This window comes from Pelodiscus sinensis, chromosome 15, assembly GCF_049634645.1.
Source record: "Pelodiscus sinensis isolate JC-2024 chromosome 15, ASM4963464v1, whole genome shotgun sequence".
In the NCBI taxonomy this organism is placed as follows: domain Eukaryota; kingdom Metazoa; phylum Chordata; order Testudines; family Trionychidae; genus Pelodiscus; species Pelodiscus sinensis.
Window position 1 is genome coordinate 5,804,155 of NC_134725.1, and position 14,148 is coordinate 5,818,302.

At 52.6% G+C, this 14,148-nt stretch overlaps 1 protein-coding gene across 1 annotated transcript; it reads right to left on the reverse strand.

Moving 5' to 3' along the window:
- Window positions 1-669: 669 nt before the first annotated feature.
- On the reverse strand, window positions 670-8,944 carry LOC102446161 (derlin-3). The gene is made up of 7 exons (XM_075897938.1): window positions 8,784-8,944; window positions 8,087-8,152; window positions 7,359-7,432; window positions 6,472-6,565; window positions 3,770-3,965; window positions 3,006-3,096; window positions 670-2,499 (listed from the first exon to the last, which is right to left on the reverse strand). Exons 1-7 carry the CDS (start codon window positions 8,874-8,876, stop codon window positions 2,379-2,381), a joined length of 735 nt encoding a protein of 244 aa, XP_075754053.1. The 5' UTR covers window positions 8,877-8,944; the 3' UTR covers window positions 670-2,378.
- Between the last annotated feature and the right edge of the window lie 5,204 nt (window positions 8,945-14,148).

The following is a 14,148-nucleotide window of genomic DNA, read 5'->3' on the forward strand; positions in this document are numbered from 1 at the left end:
GGGGGCTGGATGATCACACCTGGTGCGGAGGCCTGTCCTCTAGCTGCTCATTTTGAATAGATCTAATAGGCTTCAAAGGGAATCTTGCCCAGTATTGTCTTTTGCTGTGGGACTGGGCTTTGTGACTCAGTGATGTGGGAATAGCAAAGATCATGAGGCCTCCGTAGAATGTTAACATTTTCCGAATCGTGAAGGAGCTGCGTCTGTTTGGTGCCCTCAGGGTGATCAAAACCAGCCGTCTCTCTAATTATCTCGGTGCAACTGGAGCTCGGCTGATATGCTCGGTGAACATGGCTGCTGCCAGGCTTTGAAGCTCATCTTTGTCTAGTGTTACTGTGGGTTGGTTGAGAGCCAAGTTGGGGAGAATACACCAAGACTCCCCAGACTAGCAGGGAGTGAGATTGCAGACTCTGCATTTCAGTTCTGACTTAGTTGCTGAAACTGCATCTTTCCTTCAGCAAAAAGCCACTCCTGTAGTCACTGTGAATGATCACATGTAGTCAGTCCCTCCCTTGCTTCTAACAATCATGTGGTCACTGGGAGTAAAGCTGTATTCACCCATGACCCAGACACTTTGGTACCAAGATTTGATCAGGCTGGTGAGAAGAGACAGCTGCCCCTTCCCACTGGCAGTTTGATTTAGCTGCTTATAAACAAGATATAGAAGTATCAGCTTTTGGGGGTTTTTTATTTACCTGGCAACAAAGGCAAGCTGGTTGGCTGCTTTGCTAGAACTTGCACTCCTTCCCCAGGAAAACCGAGAGAAAATGTAGCAAGCAGGGAAGATTGTATAATCCGACACTGATGTCATGGCTCTTGTACTAAAGGAGGCTGTAAAACCTCTTCATCCTTGTCCACCCGCACTTCTAGCATTGTCAGAAATCTCCTTTTAGCCTGAGTATTGTCATGCTGCACCTTGCACCATGGCAGTTTGAAAGTGAACAGGTTTCTGATGGGGGGGGGCACTAGGCTGTGAGAGGGAAGATATAAAATTCAGATGTCAGGGAGTTACCAAAAGCTATGGACTTCAGATTCAGCTGCTCTGTCACTGCTGTCTTAACCCCTCCACTAACCAGCTATGCTGCCCAAGTGCTATTTCCCTTTTACCAGTAGGTTATTCCAACAATTTCCTACTGTCTAAAGCTTGACTGCTATGCAACTAAGCTTAGAATTTAAATGAGTAAATTTCCTTGTGACCCCCTCCTCACCATGAATGGGGCTCGGTAGCACTCGATTTTTCATTGTGTGGGTGCTAAGGCTATGCTGGCTTCGTGGGGAGAAGTCTTCAGCCTCTGCTTACAGCAACACTTGATGCAAGCAGCAGAGAATAAAGTTTATGGCTGATCATTGAGCTTCCTTTCCCTTCAGGCTCCTACTGTTTGGCTTCTGCTAACAGTGATAGTTACTCACCCCACTCTGATTCCAAGGTCACTGGTGCTCTTCTAATATAAACTGTTTGTATTAGTTAAACTGGTGCAATTGTGCATGGATCCTTAGTTAAATGGGTTCACAGGCATTTACACAGGTTTAGTGCAATTGGCTTTTTACACAGTGTAACTTTGACTGTAGATACAGCCTAAAACTTATTGCTAGGCTGTACAGGGGCAAGCCTTGTTATTTAAATGTAGTGACTTAACAGGTGAGCCACTGAACAGAGCCTCAAAGATTGAGTTGTAAGCACTGTTAGAACCTGGGGGCACAGCCTGAAACAACCCTGTGACTTACACCAATAAGGCCCTTTGTGTCTTTACGGATCCTGCATTACCCTGAGTTTGTCCAGCATCAAGGGGACATATTTCCTCTCCATGCAGCATTCAGGCTCCCATCATCCTTGTGGTGGAGCTCTCTCTCTGGAGGTAAATTCACTCTGCCTTCCCTGTTAGAGCTGAATGCAAAATAGTTTTCCCTTAAGGACACTGCCCTTGCTAAGTCTCAGACTAGTGCCTACTTAATGACTGTTCTAGGTTGCCGCTTTCCCAGCCAGGTGCAGCCCTGTCACTGAAAAATAAAACTAGGGGGAAAGGAGAAGAGGGGCAGAGCTGAAGCAATGCGCCCTTGTGATGCTCTAGGACTGGGCTGGCTGGCATGTTGCAACAGCTGAACAACGTGAAACTTCATGCACTTCCCTGGCATTAAACAGACACACATACCACTTCTGCACATATGTAACTTTTCAGTCTATAAATATGATACTCCAGAGAACAGCTTGGCAAACAGGCTAGCGCAAGAGAACAATGAGATATTAATACAGACTAAAATCAAGCCCAGAGCAGTTCAAGGCAGCCTTGGTCCATGGCAACACTCCCTCTGCCTTGGGAACAGCATCAGTCCAGCAAGAAGAAGAGTTTGGCCAGGTGGGGGAGAGCAGGTTCTCCCCACTACTGAGGCGGTGGCTGTTGCTGATTCTGTCCTGGCTGGTCAGCTGGCCAATTCTCCGGCTGATCCTCAGGAAGGGGGTTGTAGTTGGGATCCTCTTCCGGAGTGTCAAACACCAGCTTCCTGGCAGGGACCAGGCCCACCCACAAAAGAAGCAAATACCAAGAGTTAGGCCCAAGAGGGACAAAAAGCTACCCCCTCCCTCCTAGGACCAAACTCTCTCAGGGACAGCCACTGTCTGATACAACATCGGGAGGACTACCACAGCACCTAGTTCCCAGCTGAGTTAGGGAAACAGCAAATGCATTGCTAGCCACCCTCCCCAACAATCTGCTCCACGGTTACCAGTACCTTGTATGTAAGTTAAAGACTGGAGCCGCCCTCGTGCGGCAACAAGGGGGCCCAAGTCAAAGCATGTGAGAAGCAGCAGAGCATGTAGAGACACCGTTTAAGGCATGGGATGCTTTCCACAGCAGGCAATGCTGCATGTAGTGTTTGTAGCCTGGTCCTTAGCCTTCTCCAAGGCAAGACTAGCCCAAGGGAGGCAGGTGAGCTATTCCGTGATGGAGAACACCCTTGGAGGGGATGGTGCACTGCACCCAGGAAAGGAGACAAGAATTTCCACTTACAGGAAGCCTGGAGTGAGTAGCAACTTCTTCCCTCCAGGCTGGCTGGGAAAAACATCTTCAAGGAAGTAATAGATGTGACCCACTGCAATTCCTGTGGAGAAGAGGAAGGAAAAGGGTTACCTGCAGATCTCTCTTCACTGGAGCAGAGGGCAGCTATTCTCTCACTGAAGTTATGGAACAGGGTGGGGGGAAGCTACCCGAGCAGTTGTCCCACAAGACAACTGCATTGTCCCTGCATGCTTAATTTGGGGGGACTACAAGGGAAGGGAGGGAAGTTACCTTCAGCCCAAGGCCTTAGCTTTGAATGGCTTTGTGCTCCAAAGCAAAGCGTGGCTGGAGAAAACTCCTGGGATATGGGCAGTAAAACAAAGACCTGGGAACTGCTCTGGAAAAAGCAGGGAGGGTAGAACAACAGGGCATGAGTGTCTGCTTAGAGCTCACCCTCCCATCCCTATTACTGCTCAGCCCACTGGGCAGCTCTACTGGGGATTCATAGGGGGCATTGTGCCCCCTTGCCACGCTGGTGCTTGGTGCTTCACAGGCACGCCACCAAGGTGCTGTTCAAAGTGCACTGAATTCCTAACACTGAGGATGCACTTGTGTGTCCGGGGAGGGGCACAAGAGGCCAGGCCAGCTGTGCTCCTTGGAGAAAGGGTGTGGCATCAGCAAGGGGGCACGAAGGCCAGGCTTCTGCGTGACGTAATGCACTACGGGGTCGCAGCTGGAAAATGTGCGCTCATACAAGTGCCCAGAGGGCTACTTACCCAACAAATCAATGATTATGGAATTGCCCAGCAGTAGGGAGAAGCCCATCAGGACCCAGGGCAAGAAGGGGGCCTGGAAGTTCAGGAGCCCGAAGAAGTTCATGCGGATGTACGGGTTCCGGCGGCTCCACACATACACCAGCATGATGGTGAAAGCCTGGCCCAGGAAAAAGAGGCTGGCGAAGAGGCCGAAGAGCTGAGAGCTACAGAGTTCAGGAGAACACCCCAAAGCAGCAGGACAAGAGATACAGGAGTTCTGACAGATTACTTAGACAGCTGCCCAGGACTTCAGTGTCCTGGGGTTGATTATACGAGTGACAGATCCCAAAGCCCGGCCCACTCTCCATGCAGTCTGGGACACACCTATCCTCTGCCAGTCCCACCTCCTCTCCTTCCCTAGTAACAAAATATGCACTGACTGTCATTTACACCTCAGCTACTCTGTGCTGCCTCCTGTGAGGTGTGGCAAGTGATGGTCTGCACCCTCTCCTCTCTTTCCCCCCCTTTCCCCCCCGACACTGGCCTCACCTGCAGCACAGGACAATACTCCCAACACCAGATGCAGGTTTTGGGTTATTTAGGGAACAGAGTTCTCTATAACCTGGAAGAGACCTAATTACTGACCGGTCATTACAAGGCTTCCAGGGGTGTTAATAGAGCTGATAAACACTGCACGAAGGGAGACTGAATATGAGGGGTCCCTTTGAACCCAGGCCTCGTATGACTCTGAGCAGGGCCAGTCTGGATGCAGATAACTTGAACAGCCATGTGACTGCACAAGTCACCAGATGTACCCTGCAGAAGTTCATCCCTCACACTTACCCCTTCCTTGTACCCAACCCTCTAATAGCAGCAATGTGAGCAGGCCGTTCAGCTGAGGAAGAGCGATGTCCACCCCAGGGCAGCCGTCACCCAAACAGCTCTTATTCCCTAGGGAAGCTTTGTTAATTCTCGCCTGTTATCTTCCAGAGCACGAACTTAGTTGCCAGTGGACTTGCCTGACAGCCCACAGCCCTCTGAAATCTTTAGCCTGCCAACCACTGTTCTTCAGTAAAAGCGCCTCAAACACTTGGCAAAGGTGGGCAAGCCAAATTTCTGCTTTTCACCCCTGGGGAAGTTAATGGAGAATGGTAAACCTATCCGCGCCTCCTGTGAGTCTGTGCTTGATCCCAGAACACTCCCCACCCCACCCCCAACTCCCTCTACCATGGCCAGCTCACAAGACCAAGCTGCCTTCCAAGGCTGTGGGGAGTAGGTCTGTTAGTGCAACACCCTGGCTTTCTTGGCAACGACATTAGTCCAGTCGGAGCTGGACTGAGCGCAAACACCTCTTCCCCGGGGCTCTGAACCAGCACCAGAGGGTTGTAACTACTATCTAGGGCTAAGCTGCCCTAGAAGGAGAGTCTGTCCCCCCCCTTAGGAGGCTTAGGAGCTAGCCAGGCCACTTCTCAAGTTTAAGTTTCACCTTTCAAGCACAAGAGGAGTGCCTGCTATTTATCTGCATCCAAGCCGACCCCACTTTGCCCTCTGCAAGAGAGTTCTGTCAGAGAGACCCTAACCCTCTGTTCCTTTGCCTGCCCAGGGAGAGGGATAGGTGGTTTCTAACACACCAAGGACCCTACGGGCTAGCTGCAGGGTTGCAAAAGTGAGGCCGGTCTTCGCACTCATTGCTCCTGCTGTGTGCAGGGGCTCTGATGCAGATGAGAGCTCAAGAATGGGGACAGCGCAGGTGCATTGGCATTGGCCTCACTAAGCACTTACAGACACTGCCCACAGGATGTGCAAGTCTGCGCAGTATTTACATAGGAACGCACAGCTGTAGAGGAAGAGCGCTGCTTGCGGTTAACACATGGGCCACAACACCTCTCAGGGGGCACCCTGCAACAGGTGGTAGCAGGGAACTCCAGAAAAGTTTGTCTACCAAGGGAGTTTTTGTCCTTCCCAGACGTGTTTCTCTTACTTTAAATGGTTCCAAAAGCTTAAAACAATATTCACACTAGGTACAAAAAAAGAAATCAAAGTAGCCCTGGTCACGCCCATTAACACAGCTCAGCCTTATGCTACACAAGCTGCTAAAGATTCAGGACCAAGCTCTGTGTTCAGCTCCATATGTGCAACTCCTCTTCCCAGTCCCATGCTCTCTGGGAGCTTGGGGCTAAATGTTTTAACTGCTGCTGCTCTCTAAATTAGACACTCCAGTGTGAGCTGGTTTTGTGGAGTAACCACCTCCCTGAAATGACAGCCTGGATCAGGGCAGAGAGTCCAGCAGCCCAGCAGAGTTATTTAAGATAGTTAAGAACCACCCGGCTCCATTTCTCACTAAACCTAATGATCCAACAGCTTCCTGCACCCAGTGTTACACAACATGCCACCTGCCCTGCCCAAGTGTATCTGGAGAGATTGTGTACATCAGCACTCCTGTGGCCAATGGAAGAAACAGTTTGACTGGCAGCACTGACAGAGGCTGCCGTCTGTGAGAAAAGCCATCCAATGAGCAGAATCTGCATCTGCCAGCCAGGTGGCTCCAGGGTTTGTCTGCCCTAGGAAACATGCATTTCACACCCTGCAGCCCCTGTTGTATCCTCACGTAACGCCAACCAGAGTAGAGAGGGGCATACAGAAGAGCTTACGGTGCTCCTCCATGCAGTGGAGTAGCAGCAGCCACCACCCCTGGAGTCTTGGCCAACTCGAACAAAGGATACTGTCATGAGAAATCCCCCGAAGAGAAACATGAAGACAAAGTCGGCCGTCCTTCCCCGAAAGGAGCCTTCCTCAAGCATTCGGCAATATCTGTACCTGAGAGTGGGAAATGAGAGGGTTTGCAGTATAGGAAAATTAACAGCTGGCTACCCTGCGTCACCGACTAAGCCACAGGGTTTGCTGGCAAGTAGTTTCAGGGGAGGAAGCTGGCAGCCAGCAGCTGTCCAAGCCCAAAGCCAGAGCAGTGAGAGTCATCTTGTGCTACCAGACTTGAGGAGATTGGGTCACCTGCTCAGCTCTGCCCAGCATGGCTGCAGAAGCCACACAGCAGTGTAGTTTCAGGTCAGAGCTCTGTCGTCAGCTAACACTGCCTGTCTCACTGATACCACCCCAAGGCTTTCCTCCAGGGGAGCTGCCCCCACCAGACAGGTCTTTTAGACAGCCCAGCAAATGAGTTATGGACTAAGCTGGAGCTCTGCAGCCGCAAGCTTGGTCATCTCCCATCTAAGACACCAGCAGGCTCTGGAGCAGTGTTTCTTAAACTGTGTTCCATGGCACACCAGTGTGCCACAGAGAACAGAATTAAAAATGGCCACCCTTAAAGGGGCACACGACTTTTTTTTTGGCTCGCTCAACCAAAAATCCCTGGTGTTCATCATTAAAAAAAATTGGTGTTCCTTAGTCTTAAAAAGTTTAAGGAACATTGATCTGGAGTGACCACGTCTGGGAAGTGACTTTTCCGTTCTGACTGGCAGAGACTGGACGAAGGGAAACGTTACAGCCTGGCACTGAAGATGAGACAAGCCAGCTAGATGAGGAAGGTGGGTGTGTGAAGAGTCCAATTTAAAACGAAAAGGGACCAAAGAGTGCTGCTGAGACCAAAGGATACAAAAATATCATGTTGAAAAAGAAACTGAATCCCAAGGGCCCAAAAAAGAGGAAGTTGGTGATGAGCCTCCAAATCTGTAAGAGAAGAGACAGGAAAAGAGCAAGATGGACAGTCATATCTCTTCTCCAATTTGAAAGCTCCCACACACACATCTTCCTATCCCGTATTGCCATTTTGCCCTGTTAATCACCTGCAGGAAGCCAGATGCTTGTATGACATGTCTCCTGTGGTTCCAGCTACCCTCTCAGCACCCCGGTGACAAGGGACATTTCCACACCTTCCCAAAGAGAAGGGACAATTTCTGATCCCAGCTCCCAAGTCAAGACACCTTCCTCTGAAGGCGAGCGTCCCCTCTGCAGCCCCCAAGAGACTTAAATCTCACCCAGCCTTCTTGAAAGGGACTGGAGTAAACAGTCTTAGGGTCTGAGTAGAACAGGAACGGGACCTAGAGAACCCACTCCGGTGTGAGGCAAAGGGAATGGGAAACGAGCTTGGTAACTGTAGCCACACCTCCACAGCTTCTGCTGAGAAAGTGCCCTACAAGGCCCAGCAGCCACGTTCACAGAGGACAAGAGACTATGGGGAGTAAAGAAACTCCTCTCCGGAAGTAGGGCAAGTAACTAGGGAAGCTGGGTTGGCCGGCTACTGGCTCCAACTCCAGATCAGGGAATCTCTGGGCTATCAGGCTAGGAAGAGAGCGAGGGACTGGGCAGAAAAAGGACTCTCACCTGGAACTTCCTGAAGATCAGGTCGGGGTTGAAGTACAGCTGGAAGGGGGTGATGAATTCCAGCTGCTGCAAGGAAGCGAGAGGGGCCAGTTAACCCTGGAGCGAGACACGGAACAGGCCACGCGCACGTTGTGGTCTGTGCAGCGCCCCAAGACACAGCCTGGCCGGCCCACGCGGGGCCACGCGCACGGCACGAGCACTCAGAGCGGGGGCTCTTATGGGGGGCAGGGCACCCGGCCGGGCGGGGCAGGGGGTGGGCTCCGTGTTGGGCCCCCGGGGGCCAGCCCCCCCCTTACCATGACGGCGGTGATGACGCAGGGTCCGGGGGGGGCAGGACCCGGGGGGTTCGGGGCCGGGGCGGGGTTCGGGGGGGCGGGGCAGGGAGGTCCGGGGGGGTTCGGAGGGGCCCGGGGGGGCTCGGAGGGGCCCGGGGGGGCGGGGCAGGGGGGGCCCGGGGGGGTTCGGGGTCCCAGCCCCCTCACCACGGCGGCGGCGGTGATGACGCAGGGTCCGGGGGGGGCCCGGGGGGGTTCGGAGGGGGCGGGGCCCGGGGGGGTGATGACGCAGGGTCCGGGGGGGGCTCGGGGGGGGCCCGGGGGGGTGATGACGCAGGGTCCGGGGGGGCCCGGGGGGGTTCGGAGGGGGCGGGGCCCGGGGGGGTGATGACGCAGGGTCCGGGGGGGTCCCAGCCCCTCACCACGGCGGCGGTGGTGATGACGCAGGCCGAGGTGTAGGCGCGCGTGACGGCCGGCACGCCCAGGAACTCGTGCGCCAGGCCCTGGTAGGCCATGGCCGCGCGGACCCGCACGCGCCGCCGCTCCCGGAACGGACCCTGATGTACGGGGCGGAGGGAGCGCGCGCCGGCAGAGGGAACCAATCGCGGGGAAGCGCGGCAGCCAAGGGCGGGGCGGAGCGGAGAGTGAGGCGCCCCCGGACCAATGAGCGCGCGGGGAGGTCGGTTACAAGATTGGAAGGGGGAGTGTTGTTGTGGCGGGAGACGAGAGGGCCACGTGTCTCTAGGAGGCGACCAATCCGCGCACAGGAGGGCGGTGCAGGATCACATTCGGCCAATAGGAAGCGTCCGTGCCCACGGGGGGGGTATGTGTAGAGGTGGGGATGCAGCAGCCAGGTGCTCGGGGGGCGGGGCTCTGGGCCATCCTGAGGGGCGGGGCCCGGCTGAGACCCCGCCCCCATGGAACAGCTGGGACCCGCCCCACCGCGCAGGGAGGAGACAAGAAGGGGGGGCGGGTCCATGGAGGTTGGGAGGGGGTACGGGTGCAGGGGGGGTTGGGAGGGGTACAGGTGCAGGGGGGGTTGGGAGGGGGTACGGGTGCAGGAGGGGGGTTGGGAGGGGTACGGGTGCAGGAGGGGGGTTGGGAGGGGTACAGGTGCAGGGGGGGTTGGGAGGGTGTACGGGTGCAGGAGGGGGGTTGGGAGGGGTATGTGTCCATGGGGGTTGGGAGGGGGTACGGGTGCAGGAGGGGGGTTGGGAGGGGGTACGGGTGCAGGGGGGGTTGGGAGGGGTACGGGTGCAGGAGGGGGGTTGGGAGGGGTACAGGTGCAGGGGGGGTTGGGAGGGGGTACGGGTGCAGGAGGGGTTGGGAGGGGTACGGGTGCAGGAGGGGGGTTGGGAGGGGTACAGGTGCAGGGGGGGTTGGGAGGGGGTACGGGTGCAGGGGGGGTTGGGAGGGGTACGGGTGCAGGAGGGGGGTTGGGAGGGGTACAGGTGCAGGGGGGGTTGGGAGGGGGTACGGGTGCAGGGGGGGTTGGGAGGGGTACGGGTGCAGGAGGGGGGTTGGGAGGGGTACAGGTGCAGGGGGGGTTGGGAGGGGGTACGGGTGCAGGGGGGGTTGGGAGGGGTACGGGTGCAGGAGGGGGGTTGGGAGGGGTACAGGTGCAGGGGGGGTTGGGAGGGTGTACGGGTGCAGGAGGGGGGTTGGGAGGGGTACAGGTTCAGGGGAGGATTCTGACCTGAAGGCAGACTGCAGGAGGGGTGTGGTGTCTGGAGGGGTGTGTTGTGACCTGGAGCAGAGATGCTTGAGGAAATGCAGAGGTTTGGGTTGTGATCTCGGGCAGGAGGGTTGGAGGGGGAACATAGGGTTGTGGGGGAGGAAGGGATTTGGTTACCTAGGCGCTTCTGGACAGCATCCCATCAGGACCCTCAGGCAGGCTGTCTGCCTGCCACACCCCCACACGCTGCTCAAAGTGGACAGCTGCAGGGACCATGTGCTCTCTGGTGCCATGAGCCTGGGGCAGAAGTACTTTGCACACTGCCTGCACCATAGGTACAGGCCAGGCGGATCCCCGTGGCCTTTTTCCGACCAATTGGGAGCGGCGAGTCTGTTGGCGGATAGAGGTGGGGACAGGGCCTCCCCCCACTCATGGTACTCAGAGATGGACAGGGCCCCCTGTGAGTAGGCTGTGTTTTTGCCTTTGCACAGAGGAGAATGTCACTCTCCGTTCCTATGTCAAAGTAGGTCAATGTAGATAAGCTAAAAAATAGCACACTGGACAACACGTAGGTTTGAGCAACTCACAGAATTGTGTCGTGGAAGCTCAAAGTACATTCAATCTGGAAAATTCAGCAGATGCAATTCCTGCTTTTTATCTCACTACAGGACAACACTCTATCCACTTGTCACTCGCTGGGATCTAAAATAGTCTTTGTGTGGCATTTATATCCTTTTTTTCAAATGCCAGCAGCTGTTTTTTTTACTGTGTTCTCTCTTGACATTTTGCAAGGGAGTTCTCATTGCCACCCTCGAAGGGTATATTAGTAATGTTAGTATTCATGCTAACCTGCTCTTAAATATCTCCAGAGCTGAAGATCCCACAACCTCCCTGGGCAATTTAATCCAGTGTTTAACCACCCTGACAGTTAGGAACATTTTCTTAATGTCCAACCTAAACCTCCCTTGCTGCAGTTTAAGCCCATTGCTGCTTGTCCTGTCCTCGGAGGCCAGGATGAACAAGTTTTCTCCCTCCTCCTTATGACACCCTTTTAGATACCTGAAAACTGCTCTCATGTCCCCCCTCAGTCTTCTCTTTTCTAAACTAAACAAACCCAATTCCTTCAGTCTTCCCTCATAGTTCATGTTCTCTAGACATTTAATCATTCTCGTTGCTCTTCTCTGGACCCTCTCCAATTTCTCCACATCCTTCTTGAAATGTGGTGCCCAGTACTGGACACAATACTCCTACTGAGGCCTAATCAGAGCAGAGCGAAAGAATGAGTTATAGTGTCTTGCTCACAACTCACCTGTTAATGCATCCCAGAATCATGTTTGCTTGTTTTGCAACAGCATTACACTGTTGACTCATATTCAGCTTGTGGTCCACTATAACCCCTAGATCCCTTTCTGCCGGACTCCTTTCTAGACAGTCACTTCCCATTCTGAGGGTACGTCTAGACTACATGCCTCCGGCGACAGAGGCATGTAGATTAGGTTACCAGGCATAGGAAAATGAAGCGGCGATTTAAATAATCGCCGCTTCATTTAAATTTACATGGCTGCCGCACTGAGCCAATCAGCTGTTTGTTGGCTCAGCGCGGTAGTCTAGATGCACGGGGGTCGACATCAAAGGCATTTGTCGACCTCCCAGGTATGCCTCCTGGGATGAGGAGGCAGCCATGTAAATTTAAATGAAGCAGCGATTATTTAAATCGCCGCTTCATTTTCCTATGCCTGGTAGCCTGGAGAGTAAACTTCTGCACCTAGGTCCTTTTTTTTAGCCATGATACACTGAAAGTCTAGTCCTAAATCAGAAGAGCTGAGTAAACTTGTATAGGAACTCCTTATCTATCCCACCCAATTTACAGGAGAGGGTTCATGTGAGGGTTACTTGTTGTGTTCTCTCCCTCTGGGACACCTGGCATTGGCCACTGTCTGCAGACAGAGTACTAGGCTGGATGGATCCTTGGTCTGACCCAGTCTGGCCGTTCTTATGTTCACCCCCAAAATGTACTGTCTATAGTGTAGCACCTGTGAAGCTGGCTTTAATGAAAAGTTCTACCTGCCTTTGCTTTATTTCTTAGATTAGCAGAGGGGCCAGGAATGACACATGCATCTTTGCCCCTTTCTATCCAGGCAGTGGCTTTTGAAAGCTACCCAAAGGCATTCCACGGCAGACAGGCAGAGACTCGCAGCAAGTCAGTGATTCACGGAGGAGACGAAAAGCACTTTCAAAGTTTCCTGACTAGGATGCTCTGTTGCAGGTGAACTTTGCACAAGATCTGAAAGGCCCCCAGGGAGCGCACAGACCATCATTAATCACACTGGAACTGGAATGTGGGAGCCAGAGAGTCTTTTGAAGGGATTCCTGCAACAGGAGAACAGCAGGGCTGTTCCTCGGATAGATTCATAGAACACTAGAATGGGAAGGGACCTTGAAAAATCATCAAGTCCAGTCCCCGGCCCTCACAGCAGGATCAAACTCCATCTAGATCATCCCTGACTGGTGTCTGTCCAACCTGCTCTTCAATATCTCCAGAGATGGAGATTCCACAACCTCTCCAGACAATTTATTCCAGTGTTTCACCACCTGGTCAGGTAGGAAGTTTTTCCTAATGTCCAACCTAAACCTCCCTTGCTGCAGTTTAAGCCCATTGCTTCTTCTATCATCAGAGGCCAAGGAGAACAATTTTTCTCCCTCTTCCTTGTGACACCCTTTTAGGTACTTGAAAACCGCTATCATGTCCCCTCTCAGTCTTCTCTTTTCCAAACTAAACTAGGCCAATTCTTTCAGTTTTCCTTCATAGCTCATGTTCTCTAGACCTTTCGTCCTTCTTGTTGCTCTTTGTTGGACCTTCTCTGATTTTTCCACATCTTTCTTGAAATGTGATGCTCAGAGCTGGACACAATACAGGAGGCCCCTGACTTGCGATGTGATTCGTTCCAGAGGAAGCGTTGCAAGTTGGGGGAATTGTAATTTGAACCCACATTTACGGTAGGCACCATGCACCGTCGTAAATGCGGGCCAAGGTTGTAAGTTGGGGGTTTTGGGCCCCTTTTGTACTTACAAATATGGTTATAGGTGCGGGGACGGGGGGAATCGGAACTCAGACGGTCGCATCTTCGGGGCCTCCTGTACTCTAAGGGTACATCTAGACTACAGGGTTTGTCGACAGAAGCTTCTGTCGACAAAGAGCGTCTAGACTACATCTAGTTCTGTCGACAAAGCAAGCCGCTTTGTCAACATAACAGTGTGGACGCAAAGGACAGTGTAGATGCAATAATGCCTTCTAGCGACAGAACTCTGTCAACAAAAGGCGTTTTTCCTCGTAGAATGAAGTTTATATACGTCGTCAAAACTGCTGAGTTTTGTCGATGTTATGTCGACATAACTCAAAGGCAGTGTGGACACAGGTATAGTTTTGTCGACAAAAGTCCACTTTTGTTGACAAAACCCTGTAGTCTAGACACACCCTAATTGAGGCCTAATCAGCACAGAGGAGAGCGGAAGAATGACTTCTTGTGTCTTGCTCACAACACTTCTGTTCATACAGCCCAGAATCAGGTTGGCTTTTTTTACAACAGTATCACACTGTTGACTCATATTTAGCTTGTGGTCCACTCTGACCCCTAGATCCCTTTCTACAGAACTCCTTCCTAGACAGTCGCTTCCCATTCTGTGTGTGTGAGACAGATTGTTCCTTCCTAAGTGGAGCACTTTGCATTTGTCCTTATTCAACTTCATCCTATTTACCTCAAACCATTTCTCCAATTTGTCCAGATCATTTTGACCCTATCCTCCAAAGCGCTTGCAACCCCTCCCAGCTTGGGATCATCTGCAAACTTAATAAGCATCCTCTCTATGCTGATATCTAAATCATTGATGAAGATATTGACCAGAACCGGTCCCAAAACAGACTCCTGTGGAATCCCACTGGTTATACCTTTCCAGCAGGATTGTGAACCATTAATAACTACTCTCTGAGTACGGTTATCCAGCCAGTTATACACCCACTTTATAGTAGCCTCATCTAAGTTGTACTTGCCTAGTTTATTGATAAGGTCATGTGAGACCGTATCAAATGCCTTACTAAAGTCCAGATATACCAC

Coding starts and splice junctions, on each gene's coding strand:
- LOC102446161 (XM_075897938.1), bottom strand. CDS start 8,876: ATGGCCTACCAGGGCCTGGCGCACGAGTTCCTGGGCGTGCCGGCCGTC. Junction 3,966..6,471: donor TCGGGGGATTTCTCATGACA/GTATCCTTTGTT, acceptor TGTAGCTCTCAG/CTCTTCGGCCTCTTCGCCAG. Junction 2,500..3,005: donor CTACTCACTCCAGGCTTCCT/GTAAGTGGAAAT, acceptor GGTCCCTGCCAG/GAAGCTGGTGTTTGACACTC.